Source organism: Corylus avellana, chromosome ca7, assembly GCF_901000735.1.
Source record: "Corylus avellana chromosome ca7, CavTom2PMs-1.0".
Classification (NCBI taxonomy): domain Eukaryota; kingdom Viridiplantae; phylum Streptophyta; class Magnoliopsida; order Fagales; family Betulaceae; genus Corylus; species Corylus avellana.
This window is the reverse complement of record NC_081547.1, coordinates 664,971-682,787: the sequence shown is the minus strand read 5'-3', so window position 1 is coordinate 682,787 and position 17,817 is coordinate 664,971. Positions and strand designations below refer to the sequence as shown.

Sequence of the window (17,817 nt, the reverse complement as noted above, 5' to 3'; positions counted from 1 at the left end):
GTTCGATTTGTTGTATACTTATCTGACACGCCTGATTTGATACACATGTACATTAAAAAATAAATGATATATATATATATTTTTTTTGACATGTCCACACAAGGGAAAGGGGGATTCGAACTAGTGACCTTCGCTTTATGAGGGTTCACAGCCGATTGAACTAGTGACATTTGCTTCATGATATTAAACATGAGAAGAGGTTACGATCAGTTTTGTGTTTTTTTTTTTTTTTTGGGCAAATTCAACACAACGAATACAAAAGACAAACAAAAAACAGGACAAAAGAGGGAGGGAACTAGATTATTAGAGATGGCACATTTAGGTAGATTATGTGCAGGCTAATTTGCACTGATATGGACTTTATATATAAACTAGACAAGAATAAGCCTCAAGAGTTCGTGGGCTTCAGAGATATTTGGTTTCAAACTGCCAATTTGGAGGACAATCCTGGTTAAGCGTCAATTACTAGTGTTTAGATTGATGTTGGCAGAAGATACTAGCCAATTGACATTTTTGAAATAGGATTCTCTCAATTTCAAGCGAAACGGAGAAAAACTATTTTATGGTCCCGATTAAGTTTTACAGCATTTAAGGGTGTATACGATGCTAAATCATATAAAAAATTTTAAATGACTTGATAACGTAAGTAACACATACATTATTAAATGCCGTAAAATATGATCTAAACCATGAAATGGAAAGCATCCTGTTTCGAAATTCTGTCAGCCGGGTGGGGAGGGTGGAGCCTTAATGGCCGAAAGCAACAGCTAATGGAGACACACACCCACATGAAGTGGATGGAGATCCTCCCAAGACTCCCCAAACCCTCTCTTATCATTCTGTTTCTTATCACATATGCAATTTTTTTTACCATAGTATGGGCCCATGTGTCTTCAACCTACGTCTCCATCAAACCTAATGTGATATTGTCCCTCCAAATATAAGTATGGTTTAATTTGGTTGTATCACCAACTTCGTTCAAACAATCTCATTTGACAAGCAAGAGGCTTACATGATTTGCCGTCTAGCATTTCTTGTGTCGAAGATTGGAAGACAGTTCTGGAATAAAGACTGATGTAAGGGAGGATTAGGGTTATTATTTTTGATAATCATAATCGAAAAAAAAAAGAAAAGAATAGGAGATCCCCATATCTATCATATAGACTAAACAAATGTTTTTTTTTTTTTTTAAGTAATTATCGACATAAAATAAAGTTTTCAATGAAATAAGACATTGACAAGACATACATGTAAGCATTTCCTCATAGCTAAGTAAGACTTACAAGATTTGTCACTTTTACATCTTTGTCATATCAAGATAATCTTTAAAACAAAAAAAATAAATAAATAAATAAAGGGCGGTGATGGAGAGGTGGTTGCAAGACTTGTAACGGTGGAGAATCTCTTAAGAGTCTGGAGAACGATTTCGACCATGCTTGGCTAAAGGCTAGAATTGGCCAATGGGACCTAGTTGGTAGTTTTGATAGCTCGTTCCCTCGGAGGGTAGGGTCTCCCGTGACCATTCGAGAGCAAAAAATAGTAGGTTACAAATGACTCTCCCTTCTGCAACAACTTTATATTAAAGGGGTGGTTCAACCACCTCAAAAGTTGCTAAACCACCCTAGATATAGAATTAGTTCGCTTGATCCAAAGTCTTTTTTTAAGGGTGGCTAAACACCCCCCATATGAGAAGTGGTTCGACCACCCCAACCCTCTCCTTTTTTAATCAATTTTTTTTTTCTATTTTTTAAAGTATGGTTTTTTTTAAGGACAAATGCAATATTCTACCTCCTAAAATCAGGGTATTTTAGATATTTCAAATAAAAAAATTTGCACATGCGAGTTACCGTGCAACATTTTTCATCCATTTTAACATTAAACACTAATGGAAAGTGTCAACAGCGAGACAATTGTATTTGGAGAGGGTGAAGTGTCACAAATGGTAATTTAGTTGGTAAATGCAAATGAGATATAGTTTGAGCGGGTAAGTATGTTTTTCCATAAATATTATTTTTCGAATGAAAGAAGCTCATTTATAATGAGTAATGCTACACATGATCCTCTCAAAGGACCTATCAAGTCCACGCCATTCAAATGACCTTAAAAATTAAAAAAGAAAAAAAGAAAAAAAAAGTAATGCTACATACATACTGTACTAACATCCTATCTCCATCTCATTGAGATGATGTGCCAGTGTCCATTACCATATCAGCTCAATGAGATAAGAATGAGGTGAAGGTGTAATATACCTATCATTACTACAAAAAATAGGAAAAAAAAAAAAAGAAGACGGGGGACGCTATGCTCAACTGTGCAGAGTAACTATAAAAGAACATATACATACTAAACATAAAAATGACGTTCAAATGCCATACATCTCAACGACTCATGTTCACACGGGTGGTATAGTTCTTTGGGAAAAAAATGAAATAGGTGAAAACAAAATATAGCTTGAAGTAGCTTACTATAAGATTTTGAACAGCCAAACATGGAAAACCACCTATGAAATTTTTATTCAAAAAAAAAAGGGCACCATCTATCAATACAAGAAGTATTTAAATGAAAAACAATAAGTAACAGTACATCAATGTCCTAAGAACTATCTCAGCTTACAGCTTCCAAAGATAACCTTTAAATTGAATATGAAGAATGAAGAACCAAATTCTAGTATCTGCACTCTAAAGAAGCCATTATTGTGCACACAAAAGAATTGATCATTTCTCTAAGAAGATAGCCACTCACAGAAAGTTCCCAATCCAAGAATTTGCACCTTCTTTAATTCAACATGTCATTCTGCCTTGTCTTGGTGATTTGCTAACTAGAAGTTGCACTTATCCCACTTGCTCATCGTATACAGTATCTAAAACAGGTAGAAACGAAAGAAAACAACTAGTACTTAATTACCATTTCCTGTTTTGTAACCTAAATCAAGATTATGAATTATAAAGAACTGTACCCGGATTAGAAGAGCATTGTCCAAAGCCTTCACAGCTAAACACGCTTATTAGCAGAAACAGCAAAGGGAATTACAACAGCACAAACAAGCACAACATTAGCATCAAATAGGCTTGTCAATGTTATTCAGTATCCCCAATAGCAGAGCCATCAGGACAGCTTGACAAAGGTGTATCAGTCAATTTTGCCAATTGGCTGAACAAACTGTCTTTAGTAACAAAGTGGTGCACAAAAACCTGGACAAAGAAGAAAAAACGATCACACAAATTGATCACAAGAGCACAAAGAAGAAAAAACGATCACACAAACTCCTACCTGCAGTAGGAGTTTGCCACCAAAGCAAAAAGACACCCCAACAAGATGTTTACACCATTTTGGAGCTCTCTTAGGAGCTGCATAGAAGAGATGGTCACAAAAAGAGCCATTAGGATACTGAATTTCACAAGCAATACAATCAACTACAGAAAAATGACGGGTGGGCGGGAATAGGTATAAGTTCTTATTGCATGCATCAATTCCTAAATTACTTCTTAAGATGCATAATTTCTTTCTTCCTTCTATGAACTCATCGCTCATCAACTTTATAGTCAATTAATGACTAATTTCTTTAGCAATTCCAATGAAATTCAAGACTTCACTTATGGAAATTGATTGGTAAATAGATATAAAAACAGAAAAATTAAAAATAAATAAATAGAAAGTTGTGAATTTTTTTAATAAAATTCAAATAAATAAGCATATTAGATCAAATTGAACAAATTTCCCACAATAAACTCTTGAAACAAAAGAAACAAATATTCTTGTTTATTGTGTTTGTTGGCTTTAAATTTTCATTAGACATAGTAATTTGTCTAAGATTTCAATTCTCAATGGAAACAGAGATTAGAGCAAAGATTTCAAAGGAAACAAAAGAAACAAACGATTTAAAATATTTGGGCTTTAATTTAATTTTATTTTTTTTGTGGGTTAAATTCGACCACTGACTTCAAATCGAAACATAATTATGAAATAAAAATAAAGGAAGAATAAACAAGTGGGGAAAACATCCTCCATTGGAGATAGTGGCTAAGCAAAATTAAAACCGAAATGGTAAATTATATTGATAAATTAGCTAGTTGAAAAGAGAGAATACCTGATCGTAAAGGTTGATATTATAACAGAAAAGTGGGAGTTTTTGCTCATTCAACCAATAATTGGTCATCAATCAATTTGCTGGAGACATGAGCAATCTTTTGCCACTCTTTTCCTTTTTTCCTTTGCCACTCTTTTTTCAACAAAGGACAACCGGAGATCTTGAGAAGAGAAAGGGAGGCTGGCAGGCCATCTTCTGGCATACACTTGAGCATAGGGCAATCCCTGATGGACAATGTTTCTAGAGAGGTGAGGTGTCGAAGCCCCTCATTGTTCAAATATTTCAAATTTGCAGATCTAGAGATGTGAAGAGAGGGCAGGTTAGTGGGAAGCAACCCTGCCTCTGGAAAAGACTCCATATCTTCAGATTGGCAACGAATTGACAACATTCTTACAGATGGGAGTTTTTGCAAACCCCAGCCCATCCGACTTGCAAAGAGTTTGTCACAATTGAAGATGGAAATTGATTCCAGATTGGAAGGCAGGCCCCCTTCAGGAAATGACTCAACTTTTGGACAATCTTCTATACGCAAATCCTTCACAGATGAAAGGAGTATGTGCATCTTATCAGGCAATGACCTCAGACCCCCACATTTCAAGATTGAAAACGATGTAAGGTTGGGGGCACGCAATCCTCCTTTTGGAAAAGATACAAAACTGGGGCAATCTTCGATTTCTAGTTGCAAGGTGACCAGATCATGTTCATGCTGGTTTGAAACTGTGACAGATTTTAGATTCATACAATCCCATAAGCGGATATGATAAAGCTTTGGGAATGAGTCTATCGGAAAGGACTTGAGAGAATCACAATCACACAACCACAATTTTTCAAGGGACGAATAGTCTAGGTGTGTTGGAAGCTCTAACTTCATACAACCTGAGATGTTAAGAGTTTTTAATACAGAGGGTCGGCTGCCCATGGGAAGGGACTCAAGTGAGGAGCAATGATAGATTTCTAACTCTTGAAGACAGCTGCTGGAGTCCATCACTCCTTCCGGTAAAGACTTCAGCGCATCCAATCCAATAATTTTGAACTTCTGCAATCCATTTGGCAATTCCTTTAACAGAACCTCATTACAATGCCTTAAAATCAATTCACATAGAGCAGGAGCCCTAGGGAGGGAAGCCAGCAGCTGCGGACAGTCAGTGATCTCAACTTTGACTAAAGAAGGGAGATGGATAGGCAGCCCTCCTGTAAGCTTGGGACAGTTATCAATATAAAGCTCTCCAAGATGAGGAAAAGCTCTATCTCCATTTTCAGCACTAAAAGAAGACCATTTCTCCCACTTCAGCATGCGCTTCAACTTTAGAACTTTTAGAGCTCCAAATGGCTTAATTGATGAAGAATCTCTGCCATAAAACTCACGATCCACTGTAACAACTTCATCAAACCCAACAACAAAGAGTTCATGTAAAGAGGGTAGTTGCCCAAGTGGTGGCAAGCTGCAGCAATTTTTACACTCGTTTAGATGAAGAGATGTTATATTAGAGAATGAATGATGCCCTACCCATTCTGGAAAACTTTTACCACCATAAGAGTTGATAGTGAGACTTTTCAAGTTTCCATGGGGACGTAAACTGTCAAGTACAGTAACGTGACTTTCTAAATTATTAGTATTAGCATTCCATTCCATCACCAACTCCTCAAGGCAGCTCCTATCCTTCAAGTTTGCATCTAGAGCAGCCATAGGAGATTCAACATTTTGGATATCAATTATAGAAAGCTTTCCCCGAAGATTTACAAGTTTTCCCAACTCTCCAATGCAAAATCCACTGCCTTTCCTGATGATAAATTTAGTCAAGGTTTGAAGACATTTTAATCTACCCAGATGTATCGGCATCTTCTTTATCTCGGTTTTAGTAATATCAAGATGACGTAAATTAATGAGTTTGCACATATCTCTTGGCAAGGTAGTAAGAGAGTAACAGTTTGATAACTTCAACGTTTGCAGATTGTACATCTCACATAAAGAATCAGGCAATCTTCTAACTCCAGTGAAAGAGAGGTCTAAATAACGCAGATGTTTGATTTTGCCAATTGAATTAGGTAACTCAGTCATGTTCTCATAGAAAGATAGAGAGAGTACTCGTAAGCATCCAAGCATTGACAATAGATCTTGTGGTACCTTAGTAGCTAAGTAGCACGTAGGATCCCATGACAAACTTAATTGCAAGAAAGTGCGCAACCTCTTAGCCTCATGAAGGGCCCCAAACTTCTTAAAGCTATCAACTGGTGTTCTGAAATAAGATAAATGACGAGTTTTATGCATAACTTCATGCGAACAGTTACCCTCCAATCTTAAGGTAAATTGCCCCGACACAAATTTTGCTAAGTCGTTGACAAGATCATGCATTAAAAATTGTGATTTATCACCACTTGATTGTTGTAATAACGATCTTGATACAAGAGCCATGAAGTAATCATCACCAATTTCTTCCAATGTTTTGTATTTAGATTGCTGCACGAAACCTTCTGCCATCCATAATAAAACTAGATGATCTTTTTCAAAAACATAATTCTTTGGAAATATTGAAAAGTAAGCGAAGCACCTTTTTAGATACGAGGGAAGATATTTATAGCTTAATCTTAGTGCAGGAAGAATGTCTGTCTCATTAACTGACAAATCCCATAATTCGCTTTTCAATATCTTATCCCAGATGCTAACATCTAGTTTAGACCACAAGAGAGCCCCAATTGTCTTGACAGCCAAAGGTAGACCTTCACACTTTTTCACAATTTTTCTACCTATTACTTCTAGCTTGGGATGTGGATCAGAGTTGACATTGTGGAATGCATGTTTTGCAAATAGAGACCAACAATCTTCTTCTAGTAACTTCTTCGGACGATGAGTTACAATGGATCGCATAGTTGATGCAACACCGTCATCGCGTGTTGTTACAATAATTTTACTTCCTTGTGCCCCAAATTTAAAGGGATAACTTAAGACCTCCCAATCAGTATACTTCTTATTCCAAACATCATCTAAAACAAATAGGAATTTCTTCCCCATCAATTTCTCCTTTAGTGTAACTTGAAGCCGATTTAGATCTTTATTATCACAAGTTGATGAAGTTACTGTCTCCAGAAGTGTTTTAGTTATCTTGAACACGTCAAATTCTTCCGAAACACAAACCCATGCTTCAAGGTTAAAATGCTCTTTCACCCTATTGTCGTTGTATAAAAGCTGAGCTAGGGTGGTCTTGCCAATTCCCCCCATCCCTACTATGGCAATAACACACATATTCTCATTGCCACTTGCATGATCATCTGAGAGCAACAAATTAATGACTTCCTCCTTATCATCATCCCGACCAAAAATACCAGATTCTTCAACCAAAGAAGTCGTGGGCAATCTTTCTGATTGTCTCCCTCTAACATCTTCTCTTAGACCTATAAGATCCTTTTGGTTTGCTAGAAATTCTAGCCTGTCAAGTACGTTGTTTATCTTTTCGTCTATCTTATTGGCGAAATGAGTAAAGGTGGAGTTTCGTACCTGGCTTGCAGTGATTTGAAATTCAGCATCCAACTTGCGTCGCAAGCTTTTAGTAGCAATCTCATCCAAGATGTCTTCTGCATCATAGACAGCATCTTTCAGCTCATCAAGCCACTCTTTCACAATAGGATTCGTAAGTTGCTTGTCCTCGGCGTCTTCGAGCACTGCATTTACGGACATCAATGCTATCTTTAACTTCCTTAGGAGTCCATCAGTGAGTTTTTGTCCCCGAAAGTAGTCAACAATCTCCTGAGATGACATTCTATCAAATAACGATTGAAGGAAGGCAGAGAGAAGTGCTTCTCCCACCAAGGCCACAGCCATGTTTTTTTCTGTGCAAAGGAAGAAATCAAATGAAACGAAGGAAGGCGATTGCAAGCTATCTTTTGCTTTTACACCAAAGAATTGGGTGTGTACTGATGATATGGAAAACAGCCGGGAGTAGTGACGGACCTACACGAGCAGCTGTGCGTAAAAGCTAATGAGATAAGGCTCTTTTCAAAAGAAAATAAAAGAAGGCTCTGTTTGTCGTTAATCATTTGTCCTGTTCCTTTCCCCTGTTTGGCTTAGGAAACAAAAGAAAAACAGAGAAGGCTCTATTTGTCGTTAATCATTTGAGGTGGCTTTTTTAAAAAAATATATATATTATTTTATTCTGATAACATTTCATGACCCAAAATATCAAATGAGTCTTTATATAAACTTTTGTCTAAAATTTTGACAAATTTTACTAGTGGATCATGTTAGATCTATATATATATATATAAAAGCTTGTGGTGGCCATTTGCTATACAAATTTATTAGTAGTTAGAGAAAAATAAATATACTTTCTAATAAAAAAAAAAGTGTCCCCAAGAGGTAACTCAATTGGCTGGAACCATGCTTAATAAAGCGGGGGTCACTAGTTTGAATCTCCATCCCCTACTGTAGTAAATAAACAAGTTTGCTTCGTTTGTGTTATAATATTTTATACTTTTTTTAAGATTTATTTCCTATCTTAATTAATCTAGATTTCTTGTTTATCATTCATAGTCTCTCTATATATAGATGCTTCTGTAATCGCATTTAATAAAGAAGAGAATATACAATGTAGTCCATTATATACTTCTTCTTCTCTCTTCTCGATCTCCTTATTCTGCTTTCCAATATATTCAACAATATATTTAACATAGTATGAGAACTACTTTCTTGTGGCCTCCAATAAACGTCATTAACGTTTCTTAGCGTCCTTTTCGGCGATCTCACTATTCCGATCGTCCGCGTGCCACCAAGCTCTCCGTCTTCGCTGTCAGTCTCTTCCACACCTTCACTGCAGCGTAATTTGTAAAAGTAATACCATAATCAAGCTTGCAAGGCACAGATATATTGATTTGTGGAAGACTAGTCACCATCAGCCTCCGCACGCGCCCACCGGTAGTTTCTCCATGCGCCTCACGGGCCGCCACCATGACTACTCTTGGCCAACCAACCACCAAAAGTGGTGTCTCGGCCCCATATCAGTGGATCTGTGCATTTTGAGCCTCTTACAGCTGTGCACGTACCCACACGCACCTCCTAGAGAAGTTGCCGGAATTCCAGCCTTCGCCACACGCCGCTCGACAAATCCGCCACCGGCCATCCTGGAGCTGTCCGAAAATCATCTAACAGAGCCTCCACACGCCGGCAGAGCATCTTACACGTGGGCTTCATGCGCCAAAGTAGTAACCGCCGGTGAGGCACGTGTACCACACACGCCATACAGTTCGTCCTCTCTCTTTATGTCACCACGTGTCAGCTAGAGAGACCGCCACATCAGCCCTAGTCGTACATCAACTCCTCTGCCACATCACGCGCTCCAACCCGGTCCAAAATCGGATTCTAACCGAGTCATCAGATTTGAAACCAGTCCAAAACAAGTTTCTAGTCAGCCCACTCTCAAACCGATCCAGAAGGCTCAGCCAAGCAGGCCAATCAGTCAACCCGGCCCACGGGTTAGACTCGGTTCACTCAAATCCAAAACAAATAAGATCCTACCCAGTTTAGCTGAATAGGTCAACTAGGTCAATTCCTCCAACCCGGTCCAAAGCAATCATGCATTATCTTGTAGATAAGGTGTCTGTCTCTGATATACTTGTTAGTGTTTCTCTCTAATTGTTTACACCAATGTACAAAACCCTATAAATAGTGGTAGGACCTATACTCATTAAGATAAGAAATAGTTAGCATCCATTATCTTCACTTTTGAATATGGTTTCAGAAAGACAAGATTCCACATATCAAAGCTTTCACTTTTCCTTTAGTGTAGGCCCCTTCTCTCTAATGGGCCAGTAATGGCTTACACCAATGTGCAAAACCCAATAAATAGTGATAGGACCTATGCTCAGATAATAAATGGTTAACATCGATTATCTTAACTTTTGAATATGGTATCCGAAAGACAAGATTTGACATAAAGAGGGTTATCTTAAAAGTTTAAGTTCATATGAATCGGTAAATTTAATTATTTAATTAATATTTTTAGCATCATCTCTTACGTGTGAGTTCAAACTTCATTTTAATAGGTATGACTCAATACGTGAAATATTTAATTTAAATGAGATGAATTTATGAAGTCAATGTTCAATCTCATGACATTTGCCTCTGATATCATGTTAAATTACCAATTATTCCAAAAACTTAAGCTTATAAGAAGAAGTAAATTTAATAATTTAATCAATAATTTTAACAAAGACTTTCACTTTAACAAAGATGTAAATTTCACTTAATCAATACTTTGAATCACCCCCAGGCCACCCCAAGGAGTCTAGGGTGAATAGGCCACCCCAAGAACTGATGGGGGTGGCTCGGCCACCCCTAGTTTGACGGGGTGGCCGATCCACCCTCTAGGGCTACTCTCGAGACTCTTATGGGTGGTTCAGCCACCACCCCTAAATATATATATATTTTAATTTTTTAATTTTTAATTTTTTTGATTTTTAAAATTTTGATTTAATGTATTTTTATTAGTTTGGTTTAAAATTTTTGAATAAAATTGCAAATTTTTGAGTTGAATTGAATATTAGTGGTGTCAAATCAACCTAAAAAAAGAGAAAAATGTTGAGATGAGTTAGAATGAATTCCCTTCCCATTATCTCACTTTTGAATAAACTCAACTTTGAATTGGGCTCGTAAAAATATAAATTCACTTGTGAAAGCAAAAATTTGCTCAATTATTAAATAAAATATATTTGTATAAATTGGGCTTGTTAAGCTTCATAAACTTAACTCACACAAATTTTGGTTCGATTCGGTTAACTCTGGTAAGAGCATTTATAATGGAAGAGTCAAATTTTTATGTAAAATGACTTTTCAAAACTTATTTTATCTAATTTAGCTAATAAATTTTTAAATTTCTCATACATTCGATTAGTTATATTTTTACCTATATCATTTAAATATTATTTTTTATTTTTTGTTATAAGGATTGTATTTTTCTTAAATATCATATTTTTTAATTTTTAGGAAAAAAGAGATGTGAGGAGAGAAATAGTAGAAGAAAATTTTGGAAAAGAGAAGTGGAAGAGAAATAGTAGGAGACAATTTTGGGAAAAGAAAAACATGTAAGATAAACAATAAAAAAATGAAATGGCTCCTGAGAGAAGTGCCGTTACATATAGCATTTTTTTTTACTAATCTAATAAAATATCTATTTTGCATTTTTTTTTTTTTACTAATCTTATGTAAATTTTTTTTTACAAATCTAATTAGCTATTTTAAATAAAATAACTGATCCGGGAATGCTCTAAACATAGCAAATGTAAAAGTCGCCTCAACCCGTTGCCTCGACTTGTTAACTGATTCGCGTATCTTTATATGTATTAATGTATATACAAATATATATTGATAAATACATCTATATTAATAAAAATTGGTTATATAAATAGTTTCTGCTTGGTTTATGGATAAATCTGAAGGACCTATTGTCGTTTAAGAGCTGGGTTGTGGCTATTTTCCGTAGTTAGAGCCTATCGTGGTTTTCGACTTGCGAGATACTGGGAGTGGCTTAACTTTTGTTCTCTAAACAGGGGATATTTGTGTGGAATTCTGTGGTTTAAGAATTGGGTTGCGCTCTTTTTGATTGTATGATGTCTCTGGTAGTTCGACTGCAAGTCTCTGAGTCTAATTGCTTCCGAGTAAAGAGGGGATAGAGCTTTCTGATCATCGTTCTGGTTTTCACGGCACGGGGTAAGGCTTTGTTATTGTTCTTCTTATTTAAGCTTCAAACTTAACTCATAACTTGTACGGTTGTTTATTTATGATTTATTTCTTTCTTAATAATTTCAGATTTGATTTATTTATTTTATTTTTGTTCTAAGGATAGCCTAATTTCCTCTCTTGGTAAGGCTTTGTTATTGTTCTTCTTATTTAAGCTTCAAACTTAACTCATAACTTGTACGGTTGTTTATTTATGATTTATTTCTTACTTAATAATTTCAGATTTGATTTATTTATTTTATTTTTGTTTCTAAGGATAGCCTAATTTCCTCTCTTGGAGATTGTAACTGATATGGATCCTTTATTACGTTTCATAGTCTCCAATGTTCATCCCTCAAGCCATTGATCTAGGCTTCCTTCCTAAGGATCATAAATCAACCTATGACCCATAAAATTTTGAAATTGATACTTAGTATAGTTCGCAATAGTAAACCCTTGAAGAAAGTGTAGGCTTAGAAAGGAAGGTGAGCAGACCAGAAATGCTTGCATATGAAATTTGTGCGTATATTACTCACTAATTCTGGCGTGTAAATAAAGCTTTCGGGTGAAACTTCAACATGATCACTGGAAGGGAAATTGCCCAACGCATATTTGAAGTTGGTCAATTGTAACATGGTTTGGGATTTGGTCAGTCTCGACTCTAATAAAAGTTTAGATAGAGTTACCACTGTTTTGCGAGTTTTCGTGCTTCATTTTTGCCATTTGGTTGACAATGGTTATTGTTTCCAAGAAAAAAGAGACAAGCATTTTTATTTTATTTTTTTGAAATCAAGAGACAAGCAATTCTAGTATATTGCACATGTGAGTTTGATGAACCACTCTGGTAGACCATGCATATATCGCACTGCATGTGGAAATGCTGTATATTGCATTTGTGAAACTAAGGTTGTTATCTTTCAAGTGTGAAGCTCTGCTGTTTTTGTTTTGGATGTTATTCTATTACTTGAATTCTCAATTTGCATGTGGAATGGTTATGTATTAAGTATCTTGATTTGATGCATTATGTTATATACTGTGGATGGACATTTTTGTAAGAAACACATATAAGTGATGCTTTTTATTGTTATTGAACATGCAGATCTACGATAAGCCATTTGAATGGAGTCCGATGCTGCTGAACTATTTGAAAAACTGCCAGATCCAAGTTCATTTAAGGTACCATTGCCAAGAAGGTCGTCTATCATTTTTCAGTTGGGATGTATTGGTATGAATGTGGAGTCATATTGTATTTGCAGCATTTGATGGCTTCACCCACGCATAAAAGAGGTTTAACTTTTTTTTTTTTCATAAATAATGGGTTTAATCACTTTTTTTTTTTTTCTTTTCATTTTTTGGTGCATGTCTTAATTTTTTTGATAAGTAATAATGCCATGTCTTAATATGTTTGTAATTCATACATTTATCACATGGGTAAGATAATATGTCCAGGTTACACCTAATTTTTAATTCTTTTGAAAGAAAACTATTGTACCGAAATGCTGTTTCTCTAAAGGCCTAGGTTTGATCAAATTGAGAATTGATATTTTTTTATTTCTGATGGAGAGGACGTTATTTCTCAAGAATGGCAAGCACTGTTCCCAGTCAAATCTTATGGAATGAAATTGTAATCTGAGCTCATTTTGTGTCTTTGAATGTTTTCCTTGCTTTTACTCAACTATTATGGTTATATCACATCATATCATTCCGTGCATCTGATCATGATTGCAGGTGCATTTTTTAATCTGCACAAGAGTTCTGAAATTGGTTAATAGAATATCAAGAATATTTCCAGCTATAGCAGCAGCTTGCCCTCAATGCTTATCAGGAATACAGGAACTATCGTTGTTAAACCATGCAATTAAGCAAACCCAGCAACATCTTCAGAAGTACAGCGAGTCTAGTAAAATTTACCTGGTAAGGAACTTATTCAATGATTAAGGATAAAGAAAGTAGGTTAATGTGAAAACTTTCTGCTGTCTTTCAACAAAGTGGTAATCATCATAAACAACTAAAAGGAAAATGATGTAAACAAAATTTAGTCATTTGATCTTGAGGATAGCAATTTCTGATTGGTCCATATTGCCTGTGTTGGTGGACTCAATAAGATAATGAAAATTGAAAAAAATGCTGCTGTTAAAGAACACAACCTGTATAAGGTTTATGGAGGTGCAGGAGCAGGATAAGAACATTAGGATAATCTGCTTATGCTAATTGATTGTGTCAGTAGCTGTTTGATTCAACCTCTACAAGCAACAATCCTTGGTAAAATTATTTTGCATTACTTAATCATATGTCCCACACTTAGCAAATGGAACTATAGCTGCAGTAAAGCATGATCTTGAGTGTTGTTGTTGATGTGCACTTCAATAAGTTGCTCTAATAAGCTGGTAGATTCTATGATACGTTGAAACAATACTCTTGCTTCAAAACATGGATTGAAACTTTCTGTGCTAAACAGTTATTGAGTTGAGCAAGGGGGAGTCTCCCTCTCCCTCTCTCGCTCGTGACGGCTCATGTGGTCACATCTTGCCATTTCTTGTCTCGCTGGTTGGTTTCCCAGCTTTGGTGTTAAGTTTTTTCTTCGTTTTTGGCATCTTTGATTTTTGGCTGGTTGAGATGGTTCCTCGTCAAATCTAAGACCTTTGAATTCGTATGTGAGGAGGGAGTCTCAGTTTACGGATGTATGAAAGAAGTAGAGGGCTTGTTTGATCAATATCACTGGGAAGGTTAGTGTTTTGTGGTTGCTAGACACCATGAGGGTTCTGCTTCACACAGAGAGTCATTTCGTGGCCTAAATTAAAAACTTTTAAAAAAATTAATTAATTAATTTTTTATAAGACAAAAAAAAAAGGGTGGCTACTGGGGAGGAGGGTGGTGCGCGCCACCCCCGGCCGCGGGCTTCCTCCAGAGTCACCCCCCTTCACCAAGGGGAATTGGCAGCCACACCTTTTTTTATTTTTATTTTTTAAAAAATTAATTTTTTAATTTTTTAGTTTTATATATTTATATTTTTAATATATTAATATATTTTTTTATTAAGAGTTGTGCCATCATTTTATTGGTGCTGATGTGGCACACTAACGGAATTCATTAAGTGTTATGAGTCTTATGACGGAATTGACTGCAGGGACTAAATTATTATTTTGGCCTATTCCGAGGACTTCTGAATTATTTTTTATAGCGAAGGGAGTGATTTGTAATTTAGGCCAATAACATGGACTGATTTTGCATTTATCCCACAAAAAGTAGCTGCTCCTCTATCCTTTTTTTTACGAGTGTATTCATATGTGCGTGTTAGACCGGTTGCTCCTCTATTGTCACATGTAGTTTTGTAGAAAATGATGGAATTAACAAGTATTTTTTATTCATTGATTATCTTTTTTTTTTTCTTTTTTTTTTTCAATATTGTTTGTATGGTTAAATCTCAATCCATAGCTGATAAGGCATGCAATTTACTATCAGGCAGTAACAGGGGATGCAGTAGTCTCACAATGTCAAAGATTAAAGAACTTGTTGGAGCAATGTTTAGGCCAAATTCAAACTATGGTTCAACGTGAGTTGGCTACAGAGGTTTGTCAAATTATATGCCCCTTTGATCTTTATTTTTAACCTTTTTCCCCTTCAATTCCACCCAAACCCAACCAAGAAAGAAGGGGGTGGAGGTAGTGGATGCATATACATTGATACAAGAAAAAATTATGTGATAATGTTATCAGAGTGGTATCTTAGTTATATTTTGTTTCAAAACGTACAATTTTCGTGTTCCCTGGTCTATGGAACATGCTAATAATATCATTGTATATTAAGCCAGCCACTTCACTGTATTTTGAAAGTGCTAGTTATATGGATGTATCTGGTCCCATAGAGTGATTCTCTGGTTCCTGATGCTTGTATCCCAAATTGGAACTATTTTTAGAGGATGTAGTCCCATTTCCCAATTTGCCTGCTTTCAATCGAGTTGGTAATTATCTCTCCTCTCCATCTTCACGTATACAAAATCCTAAAAAGCATCTCGCTGGGCAGCTATAATGCCTACTTCTCTCCTTGGTGTCTTTTGGAGCAGTATTCTTCTAATGGAGGTTTTCATGTTTCAAAAACGGTGGTATCAACCTGTGTCAATCCCATCCTACATTTGGTCCATAGTTTCTTTCTTTCTTTCTTCCAAATAAAAGTATTTTCTGATCCTCAGTTACTTAGTGTTGCTAATGATGAATTGTCATTTACAGATCTCTCACATCATGGATTATCATGGGAGAGCAACGTTTTCTGTGGACTCATCTGAAGAGGAGGCTGGTAAAGCCGTGCAAAGATTGCTCCAGCAGGCCAATTCTACATCAGATTCAATTGAAAACTCTCAAGTTAGATCTCTTCAATTGGCAGCTTCAACACTTCATATAACATCCCCGAAGGCTATCTTGATAGAGAGACAAACTATCAACAAGCAGCTTGATAAAGTTGGTGATAGTGATCCGAGAGAAACAGAGATTTTAAGACGTCTGTTGTGTCTATTGAACAAGTATGGAAATTTAATCCTGCAAGAACAATTGAGTAATGACTGTGTACAGAACGAAGGATCATTTACATTTGAGAATGGCAGAAATAATTCTGCATATAGTCAGTCAGTTGATGTGGAATCGCATACAGGATGTGGGCATCATGAGGCTCAAGTCGAAGACATCCTAAGAAGAGCTGTACTCCATGAAGAACAATTGAGTAATGACTGTGTTCAGAATGAAGGAGCATTTGCATTTGAGAATGGCAGAAATGATTATGCATATAGCCAGTCTGTTGATGTTGAATCGCGTACAGAGGAACAATTGAGTAATGACTGTGTTCAGAACAAAGGAGAATTTGCATTTGAGAATGGCAGGAATAATTCTGCATATAGCCAGTCTGTTGATGTGGAATCACGTATAGGATGTGGGCATCATGAGGCTCAAGTCGACGACATCCCAAGAAGAGCTATACTCCCTGAGGAACAATTGAGTAATGACTGTGTTCAGAACGAAGGAGAATTTGCATTTGAGAATGGCAGAAATAATTCTGCACATAGCCAGTCTGTTGATGTGGAATCGCATACAGGATGTGGCCATCATGAGGCTCAAGTTGACGACATCCTAACAAGAGCTATAGTCCCCAAGGAACAATTGAGTAATGACTGTGTTCAGAACGTAGGAGAATTCGCATTTGAGAAGGGCAGAAATAATTCTGCATATAGCCAGTCTGTTGATGTGGAATCGCATACAAGATGTGGGCATAATCAGGCACAAGTCGACGGCATCCTAAAACGTGCTATTCTCCCTAAGGAACAATTGAATCATTACTGTGTTCAGGATGCAGTAGCATTTGCATTTGAAAAACTGCCAGATCCTTCTTCCTTTAAGGTGCCTTTATCCTAAGGGTCTTTTCATAATGTGGAGTCATATTGTCTTTGCAGGATATATGCATTTTGATGACTTCACCCATGCATAAAAGAGGTTGAAAAATCTATCATAATTAATAGGGTTAATCACTTTATTTTTTTCTTCTTGGTAAGTTTGTTCGTAAAAGTCATATATCTATCACAAGGGTAAGATAGTATGTCCTGGGTACGCCTAATTTCTAATTCTGTTGAATGAAAAATACTTTGAAAAATATTATGTTTCCTTTATGGTTTCACAGAGATTTAAATATCCAAGTTGCTGAAGTGAAATAGGAACTGGTAAACCAGCTTTTACTATTATTTGAATCAAGATGGTAAACTCCGCCACCAAAATGCTGTTTCTCAGAAGGCCTAGGTTGATCAAATTTACAATAGAGTTTTTTCTTATTGTTATGGAGAGGATGTTTCTCAAGAATGACAAGCACTGTGGTTGCCCTGTGGAATCTTATGGAATAATGTTTAAATATGAGCTCATTTTGTGTCTTTGAATATTATTTTTGCTTTTACACAACTATTATGTTTTTGTCACATCATCTCATTCTGTGTATCTGATCATGATTGCAGGTGCATTCTTTAGTGTGTACTGAATTACTGAAAATTGTT

The 17,817-nt window shown here is 36.2% G+C and overlaps 2 protein-coding genes across 3 annotated transcripts in view; one reads left to right on the top strand and one right to left on the bottom strand.

The window, feature by feature from the left end:
* Positions 1-2,492: 2,492 nt before the first annotated feature.
* LOC132186099 (putative disease resistance RPP13-like protein 1) lies at positions 2,493-7,964 on the bottom strand. Of its 2 annotated transcripts, XM_059599904.1 has the most exons (4): positions 4,088-7,964; positions 3,271-3,347; positions 2,957-3,191; positions 2,493-2,860 (listed from the first exon to the last, which is right to left on the bottom strand). In XM_059599904.1, exon 1 carries the CDS (start codon positions 7,902-7,904, stop codon positions 4,134-4,136), a length of 3,771 nt encoding a protein of 1,256 aa, XP_059455887.1. In that variant the 5' UTR covers positions 7,905-7,964; the 3' UTR covers positions 2,493-2,860; positions 2,957-3,191; positions 3,271-3,347; positions 4,088-4,133. The 2 variants fall into 2 exon arrangements, with proteins under 2 accessions (XP_059455887.1, XP_059455888.1); XM_059599905.1 differs by lacking the exon at positions 3,271-3,347.
* Positions 7,965-11,526: 3,562 nt separating this feature from the next.
* Positions 11,527-17,817, top strand: part of LOC132186464 (U-box domain-containing protein 5-like) — an 8,624-nt gene continuing 2,333 nt past the window's right edge. Inside the window, exons 1-6 of the mRNA XM_059600444.1 lie at positions 11,527-11,783; positions 12,892-12,968; positions 13,521-13,706; positions 15,255-15,362; positions 16,019-17,176; positions 17,779-17,814. Coding sequence (XP_059456427.1) covers positions 12,912-12,968; positions 13,521-13,706; positions 15,255-15,362; positions 16,019-17,176; positions 17,779-17,814 — 1,545 coding nt within the window. The 5' untranslated portion in view covers positions 11,527-11,783; positions 12,892-12,911. The remainder of the gene's footprint in view (positions 11,784-12,891; positions 12,969-13,520; positions 13,707-15,254; positions 15,363-16,018; positions 17,177-17,778; positions 17,815-17,817) is intronic.